Source organism: Pelophylax lessonae (assembly GCF_965119305.1).
Source record: "Pelophylax lessonae genome assembly, chromosome: 6".
In the NCBI taxonomy this organism is placed as follows: domain Eukaryota; kingdom Metazoa; phylum Chordata; class Amphibia; order Anura; family Ranidae; genus Pelophylax; species Pelophylax lessonae.
This window is the reverse complement of record NC_138773.1, coordinates 226,169,318-226,178,633: the sequence shown is the minus strand read 5'-3', so window position 1 is coordinate 226,178,633 and position 9,316 is coordinate 226,169,318. Positions and strand designations below refer to the sequence as shown.

The 9,316-nt window shown below is 41.0% G+C and overlaps 1 protein-coding gene across 1 annotated transcript in view; it reads right to left on the bottom strand.

Moving 5' to 3' along the window:
- Positions 1-2,509: 2,509 nt before the first annotated feature.
- Positions 2,510-9,316, bottom strand: part of COL6A3 (collagen type VI alpha 3 chain) — a 130,821-nt gene continuing 124,014 nt past the window's right edge. The window contains exons 45-46 of the mRNA XM_082262044.1: positions 7,335-7,508; positions 2,510-3,482 (exon numbers count right to left, since the gene is read on the bottom strand). Of these exons, the coding sequence (XP_082118170.1) occupies positions 3,442-3,482; positions 7,335-7,508 (215 nt within the window). The 3' untranslated portion in view covers positions 2,510-3,441. The remainder of the gene's footprint in view (positions 3,483-7,334; positions 7,509-9,316) is intronic.

Below are 9,316 nucleotides of genomic sequence, written 5' to 3'. Positions count from 1 at the left end.
TGGGCAGGGGGGATTATATGTACCTGCATTTGCTTATGATCAGCATTCTGCAATCCAGACTCAGGCTTTATTCCTTAGGGTTACATTCACATAAGTAATAACAACAACTCATAAGCTTTACTGAATAAAGCGAAGAGTGTTGTAAGTGTGCATTGGCATTGGATTCAACTCCAAACAGTAGGCCACAAAATATATGTTACCAGGTTTTTTTTAGCCCTGAATTTATTTTTATACATATATTTGAAAGTTTTATTATTAATGCAGCCTATAATGTCACTTTTGGATGATCTGGCCTTTAAATATAGCGGGTCTGTTAACTTATTAAAAAATAAAGTTGTTAGCAGTAAGAAAGCGTAGGCCCCAAGAACAGTATGTACTGTACATACCTGAAGCAGCTCTGGATTCTCCCTCTACACTTTAATCCTAGGATGTTCTGATCAGCAAAAATCGAACACATCCCAGTAGTGTTGGAGCTTGCCTGCTCCATCTTTCCACCATTCAGTGGGGAAAATAATTATTTCAAACCCTGCAGATTTTGTAACTTTGCCCACTTACAATGAAATGAAAGATCTATATTTGTTTTTATCATACGTGTATTTTAAATGATAAGGACAGAATATCAACCAAAAATCCAGAATAAACATATGATACAAATGTTATAAATTGAATTGCAGTTCAATGTGTAAAATAGGTATTTGATCACCAAGAAAAACATGACTTAGTACTTGGTGGAGACGTTTCTTGTAGTTAGTGACCAGGTTTGCACACATCTCAGAAGGGATTTTGGTCCACTCTTTTTTACAGATGTTCTCTAAATCCTTAAGGTTTCTTGGCTGTCTCTTGGCAACCTCGAAGCTTCAGCTCCCTCCATAAACTCCATGACCTTAATGTGCTTCTTCTTGAGCCACGCCTTTGTTGCTTTGGCGGTATGTTTTGGGTCATTGTCATTCTGAAAGACCCATTCAAAACTCATCTTCAGTGTTCTGGCTGAGGAAAGTAGATTCTCATCCAAGATCTTACAATACATGGCCCCATCCCGTCAGTCTGTACCTTTAGCAGAGAAACAGTCCCAAAGCATAATGTTTCCACCTCTGTGCTTGACTGCAGGGATGGTGTTCTTAGGATCATAGTCAGAATTTTTCTTCCTTCAAACACGGCGAGTCCCCCTTCCTCAAGAAGGCACATGGAGAGTCATGCCAATGAACATCTAAATGGTTCAGAGGACTGGGAGAAAGTGCTGTGGTCAGATGAGACTAAAAGCCACATTAAGGTCATGGAGTGGCTTAGCCAATCTCCTGACCTTAATCCTATAGAAAACGTATGGAGTGAGCTGAAACTTTGAGTTGCCAAGGGACACCTAAGAAACCTTAAGGATTTAGAGAAGATCTGTAAAGTAGAGTGGACCAAAATCCCTCCTGAGATGTGTGCAAACCTGGTCACCAACTACAAGAAACGTCTTACCTTTGTGCTTGCCAACAAAGGTTTCTCCACCAAGTACTAAGTGATGTTCTGCTTGGGGATCAAACATTTATTTTATTTACTTACTAAACTGCAAATTAATTTATAGCGTTTGCTTTATGTGTTTTCCTTGATTTTTGAATGCTATTCTGTCTCTATCATTTAAAAAATACACCTATGATAAAAAATTACAGACCCTTCATTTCTTTGTAAGTGGGCAAACTTTCATCTGCAGGTGATCAAATTATTATTTTCCCCACTGTATATTCCTGCTGGCTAATCACTTTGATGAGCTGCCTAACTGGCCAAGAGGAATGTGTGGTAAAAAGGCAAGCTCTGTCATTGTGATGACGTGCCCACATTTTGCATGCTCACAACACCCCAGGATTTGGTTATAGAATGGTCAATAAAAGCTACTGCATGTACTGTATGTGCAGGTCAATGTAAAGGCCTGTCATGATAATGCAGCATTTACCAGAAATCATTTTTCCTTTTGGGTATCGTTATTAGTATACAATTCCCTGGGAACGTTGCCTGAAGCTTCCCTACCAGATTATATTACTCCAGGGGATTGATTTACTTAATTCAACTGGAGTGTTTACTTTGCAAGGGATGTTGCACATTGCAAGGGGATTTTCCCCAGGGCTTAGTAAATGTGGTAAAGTGCTGCTGATTTCCATCATACAATCATGTGCAAGCAAAAATGCAGTTTTTTTTTTTTCTTGCATGTAATTGTGTATTGCAATATGAAATTTCACCAAATTCACTAAGCTCTAGAGAAAATGCCCTTGGAAAGTAAAAAGTCAATGTGCCTTTAGTGAAACTATGCCCAAGAATTGTTATAACTAACATTTGCATTTTGGGATTGACTCTATATAATTGCATGGAGAGTCTTAGGTGGCAGATGCTTACTGTACTAGTAGCTTTAAAAACTTCCTCTATTATAGAGGAGAAAGGACAAAAGCATTAGATGAAAATCTCTGAGACCTTAAACGCCATCAAAAAGGTAAAAGCGCCACCACTTAATAACAAGAAATATCGACACCAAGTGTTAAACACCTCTTCATTCTTTATTAGACAATCTTTGTATCCTCTCCCTTCTTTACAAAAATAAAAACATACCAAAGACAAGAAAAGCCCCACTCCCAAATTTATACCAAAATTTCCCAACCCCAAAGTTTATAAACACAAATAACAATAAGATCCAAAAAATATTGTATTCTTCTGCTCAGACTGCAATAATTGCAGCTTAAGTGGTAAAACCTAAAGCTTTTAACCCATGTGCAGCCAAAGGGGCCTGGAAAACCCTGCTTTGCAATACTTTACAGGCTCCTGATAGCGGAGAAAAGGGTTAGTATCTGTCACTTCCCGAGGGACCTGCTGCTCAAGAAATAATGACACAAGTACCTGCAGTGCCCTCCTTTAAAATGGAATGTGGAGCGTAGCATCATAGCTGTATTGGTAACTGTTGCATACATGGACTCGCAGTTAGTTGTCAGAGGTGCTGGATGTAGTGAAAAGCTCTACGGCAGATGAGAAGTTACAAATCTACTGGATAGTGGAAATATAAGAAGGGAGGATTGGGATGAAGCAGGTGTTACTGAGAGGGTCAGCGTCCCTCTGGGATAGACTCTAGTGCTGGGACCTCTGAAACATATCCTGACGACAAGCACCAGCTGGTAATGTATGGGAGTCCAAAGTGCCAAGAAACCCTTTCAGAACTGTAGTGAACAGAACAGAATTGCTCTCATGGGTCGTAATTGTGGGGCTTGTGTCACTTGGGATTGCTACAGCAATGAAAGGGTTAATGCTTTTCTTGGCACAACTTGCAGCAAGTCCACAGAAAAAAAATAGCACCATATTGATTAACCTTGTAAGTCTTCCCTCCCACTTGTGGAGGGGTAGGCTAACAAGGGGAGAGGGTGAGAGGAAGGGCAGTGCATCCTGGGTTGTCTCCTCTTGAGTGGTAAGAGTTGGGCTCCATTATGTTCCAATTGCCGAGACTACTTCCGGATTCAGAGGTGCTGTGGATGGAAAATGGGAAAGTAAGTCAGTTGTAGAAAGTTATAAAAAAAAATATAGGGTGTGTTTTGAACTGTTGTTGACGCTAGCTAAATATATCTAATTTAAAGTGTATTTAAAGCAAAGAGTTTTTTTGGGGTTTTTTTTGTTAGAGTAAGGAAGGGTTAGAACCCCTATCAGTTTCAATTGCTGTCTAAATAACTGCGGGGGAGATTCACCATTTGCATTTGTCCTGGTGACCACAGCACTAAATGTAATGGGAATCACAAAATTTTACATTTGTCATGAAATAGGAGGTAAGGAGAAATCTTCAAATGGGGGCATTTGTTCTGGTGTCAGGAGCTTAAGAGGGGATTTACCCTACTTGCGTGAGATTGTGCCTGTTGCGTGTTCAGGGTGTGAAGTGAAGGGAAATCTCCCCAGTAAGACACAGGTGGCAAAAACCTTGGCAGGGATTCAACCAATCTTTACTATTGGATTGAATGAAAAGCTTATGGACTGAATGAAAGCGACACGTTGCATTGACTGTAAGTAATGACCCTTTCTGCAAATTTTAAAATATTTTAACCAAACTTTAAAGTGATTGTAAAGCCTTGTTTTTTTATATTAAAATATCAACATACTATACTTATCTCCTCTGTGTAGTGGTTTTGCACAGGGCAGCCCAGATCCTCCTCTTCTTGGGTCCCTGGCTGGAGCTCCAGGCCCCTCCCTCCTGTTGAGTGCCCCCACAGCAAGCAGCTTGCTAGGGGGCACCTGAGCTGAGCAGCAGCTCCATTGTTTCATGAAAAAACCATACCCGTAAAAAATCCATACCCCGTCACTTCCGGTGCACCTACGTCAGCCCCTCCTATCTCAGCAGAAGCCTTGTCAGAGGAAACGTGTCAGTGAGGAGGCGTGTCGCGCCGCCACATACGTCACCTATTGCCCGATCTGCAGCCAGGCATAGGCACACTACTGGATACTCTCGCTGTTTTCCCCGCATACCGCATGTAAGTGCATTACCTTTTTTTAATAAAATATCCCGGGGGTATTACACTATCGTCTGCTCCTTATTCCTTGTTCCTCATATGTTATCCTGGGGAGTGCCAATAAGACAGCAGACGTACGTGGTTAGCGGAGGTGACTACGGATATCCGATCAGGAGAGGGGACATCCACTCAGGAGAACTTTTCCTGTGTTTTTGACACGTACCATCTGGTAAGAGGCCCATTTGTGTCATCTCACAGGGTGTTATTATAGTGGAAGTTTTCCTCCTCTCCAACTGGCTACATGAGTTTTATTCTGCATTTTACCTCATTTATTCTGGTAAGGAGGAAAGCCTGTCAGTGGTGGGAATCACTATTCATATCACTGGAAACATCACTTGAAGTTGATTTCCCACAATTTTTTCACACTACACAGTATGGTGAAGATTATATTATTTGGACTTTGTGGACTATTATTGGTTTTTGCACCTTTTTGAGTTTTTCCATCTTTTGATTGGATCACGTTCACCTTTTGGTTCATTGATCACCCAAGCACCTTGATGTGATTTCACTGTTAATTCATTGTGATTTTTTTGCATATGTGTTAATATGGTAATTCATTTTAGCACTCTTGTTTAGCGCACCTATTTTTTCAACACCTACGTCAGCACCTACGTCATTGAACAGCTAAGGAGCTGTCTAGCGCGCATGCTCGGAGGGTATGGATTTTTCACGGCAGTGTGTGTGACGTTACACTTGCGGTGTTTACAGTAAAACAGCTCGGCTGCAATATGAGTCATATCCGCTGGTAACCCTGTCACTTCTCTGATCTCGGCTACTAAATATAACAGCGGCGGCGGGTGTATGGAAAGATAAATCACGGAGCCGAGATCTTCGTGATTTAGATTTCATACACCCGCCGCCGCCGCTTTTATATTTACTAGCCAAGATCAGGGAAGTGACAGGGATAGGAGCGGAGATGACTCATATTGCAGCCCAGCTGTTTTACTGTTAACGCCGCAACAGCTGAGTCGTTGTAACATTACACACACTGCCATGAAAAATCCATACCCTCCGTACATGCGCACTAGACAGCTCCTCAGCTGTTCAATGACGTATGCGGAGCTGTGGGCATGCGCTCTGCTACGCTGCTCAGCTGTTCCTGACAGGAAGTGACGTGGGTATGGAATTCTTACGGGGTATGGTTTTCTAACGTTACACCGTGCATTCATTCAGACATGGTGCTGCTGCTCGGCCCCACCCCCTCTCTCTCCTGATTAGCTCACTGAGTTTGGTTGACAGCAGCGGGAGCCAATGTCGCCACTGCTGTGTCTCAGCCAATCAGTAGAGAGAGATGGCTGAGGCATTTGGATGGCTGAGGCATTCGTGAACATTGTTGGATAGAGAGGGGGCTCAGGTAAGTATTAGGGGGGCTGAGGGGGGCTGCTGCACACAGAAGGCTTAATCTTAATTCAAAAATGCATTAAGATTAAAAAAACCTTCTGACTTTACAAGCACTTCAAAACCAGGCTTTAAAACCAGTACTATTCATGCTGAATAGTTAGAATTTCTAGGATATGTTATAGAATCCAACATTCTAAGTGAAACTTTAATTGACTTCAGCTCATAAAACATAAGATTTAAATACACGTTTCCCTGAAGATATAATATATTACATTTCAATTGTTTGAGCAGATTCTTGTATTTCAATATCTTGGTGTTTCAAAATTCTCTTCTGTTTCCTTCTATACTCATATGGTGATTCATACATGCTAAATATTAAAAAAAGAGCTATAGGAATTTTTTTTTTTTTTTTTTTTTATGGATAGAGCAAAGGAGGGTTACAGCCCCTATCAGTGTCAAGGTCTTAACTTGCCCTCCTGTTGACAGCCATCTTGGATATGTACAGACTGCTGCCTCTTATAAACTCTGACTGCATCATCACTTGCCTGCTGCCTGGGTGTAGCACAGTGATGATGCTGCACATCTGACTATATCTATCACCTGATGGGTTGCAGTCCTTGCCCTTGCGTTTGTGCTCCAAGGTGCATGCTGCCTGGGTAGCAGTTTTCTAGCAGCTAGCAGTCTTCTGTTCTCCTTGTTCCTCCGTGTATGACCTGGCTTGGCTGACGACTCTCCTGGCTCTCGACCCCACATCAACAGACGATTCTGCATCAGAAGATGCCCCTGCATTGGTAGACTACCCGCTTCTGGACTTGACCCCGGCTTGGATGACTACCCGCTTCTTGACTTAGCCCTGGCTTGTTCCTGCTCTCACTTCCTCAATCTTGCTGTGCGTTTATTGTTGTTTGCTCCAATAAACTGCTTTATTTTACCTGCATCCCTGTGTGGTCAGGTTTCCTGGAACCCTGAAAATTAGTTCCCATTGGGCCAAAACAGGCAGTGAGCGGTAATCCCTGCAAATTAAGGGAATCCATTGAGGCCCCCTGGGACACCAGAACTAGTGGTTCCATTGGAAGACTTCACCTTTATTACTGTTCTGGGGGCAACCCTAAATTTGGGATTTTCTTTTACTTTCACTTGTGATGATAATGGTAAATAGAACAAGTAGGGAGCAGAGGTTTCTAATAAAAATTTAACAGGTGTCCTAATAACCTCTTCACTCTATCCAAAACTTAAAAAAAAAAAGTTTTGCCTTTAATTACACTTTAAATTCTCAAGTTAAAATTAAAACATTTCTTTTCCCTGTATACTTCCCTCTCAGTGCGTACTTTAGTCTCTCTCCCTGTACTCTTCTTCTAAGCAGAGGGTATAATTTTTTATATTACCTAATAGTAAAACTAAATATATTTACCATTTACACTATATCTGCTTCCCCCAAGAAATGTTCTGCATGATTCTAATCTGCATGTTTTAATTACTCACCTGTAATACAAACATTTTCACATTCTTTCTGTGTGCTGAACCTGTTCTCATTTCCTCCACAGCCACCATACCAGAATCTGGTGCAACTCTTGGTTTCCGTATCATAGTACCATTTTAAGACAAACTGCCTGCAGGTGCCTTCCTCCTTCTGCAGCTTACATGCCTCGGGTCCCACTGGGTAAAAGAAACAATAATTTAGTAAGAAGAAACCAATGATTTTAGAAGATACACATGTAATCCACACAATCATTATTTTATAAGGCAAATCTAGTCTTTTGCAGGTTTGGTTGTGAATATCATACTGCCTTAACATTTTAAGATACTTTGTATGCTCTTTTTAACCTTTTTTTGAACTTTATATTTCTGTAACTGGTCCAAACTATGTGGGAAATGTTGCTGCATGAATCACAGGGCAATCAACTTCCCATAGTGAATTGTATAGCCTTGAAAATGACACTAACATGTCAAATTAATGCTAGTCAACTGCGTTTTGGTTGCAAATGAAAAGATCCAAAGTTAAAGGGAAACAGTCACATGTAATCTTAATCTTTACTTATAATAGTGCAGCTCTACCTTTCAGAGATGACTTGATTTTTCTATTATTTAATTGTATTTTCTCCCTGTCAGGGCAGAAGTTACAATCTACAGTGCTTTTCTATCTTCTGCCTAAGCTCACTGCTTATAAAAGTAACTAAAAAGTAATGTTAAAGGTTAACAAACATGTCATACATACCTGCTCTGTGCAATGGTTTTGCACAGAACAGTCCCGATTCTCTTCTTCACGGGTCCCCCGTTAGTGCTCCTGGCTCCCCCCCTCCCGCCGAGTGGCCCCATGGCAAGCGGCTTGCTATGTGGGCACTTGGGTATGCTCTCTCCCGAGTCTTGCTCTTTGTGCCCATAAAACACACAGAGCATGGCACATCCCTGCCCCCTGCTCCCTCCTCAGTGGCTGTGATTGGCAGCAGAGGGAGCCAATTTCTCCTGCTGCTTTATCTGAGGACACGAGGAGTGAGAGAGCCGAGTGAGCCTCTGTTCTCATGCACATTGCTGGATCGAGATTGAGCTTAGGTATGTACTGTATTTGGGGGGGGGGGGGGGCTGCAGGGAAAATTCCCTTTGCAACCACTTTAAAAATGTATATATAATAATAATAATATATAACAATTATACTACTTGACAAAAGCTCAAGACACAACAGCCTCCATGGGCTGACATTTTTTCTGGAATTCCAAGAGGGGATACAGCAATAAAAGAATAGAACAATTTAAGATTTGAGATTCAGATTTTTACAAATGCAAATTCCTGATTTGTTCTGTTTATTGTAATATGAATTATCCTTCTTTTCTTTTTGAATTTAAACAATGTTTGTTCTGGCAGGAAGAGAATACAAGTAAAAAATAGTATGCGTACACTCCCTGAGGAATACTGCTGCCCTGCCATAAAAAGTTAAAGACCTGTTTATTGAATTTTGGGCTTATGTCAATGACATCAGTTTGGCAGATGTTTCTGAGATCATATAGAATTCACTAATAGGGGCCTGCAGATGACCTTCTATTGACTTGCATCTGACCTGCTTCAAGTGGGTTTTGCAATACAATAGACTTGTAAGGGAATGGAAAGCTCACTTGGAGATTCAGATTACTACAAATGCCATTTAAAGAGTGGTTCAATTTAAAGTAAATTTTCTTGCTTTTATGGGGAATTACAGATTTTTGCTCTGGCAGGATGAGAATACAAGTGAATAACAACATTCAAACCATCTCTGACGAACAAGGCTGTGCTCTCATAAAAGTTTGTAGCAATTCAAAAAAAATTACAAATGTCAATTCCTGTCTGGTTCTTTGTACAGTAAAATTAATGATCTTGCTTCAAGTGTTTTTTTATGCTCTGACAGGAAGAGAATACAAGTGCATAACAACACACATTCTATCCCTGAGGAAACGGCTGCACTATTATAGCAGTTTAACCGTATAGATTCAGAT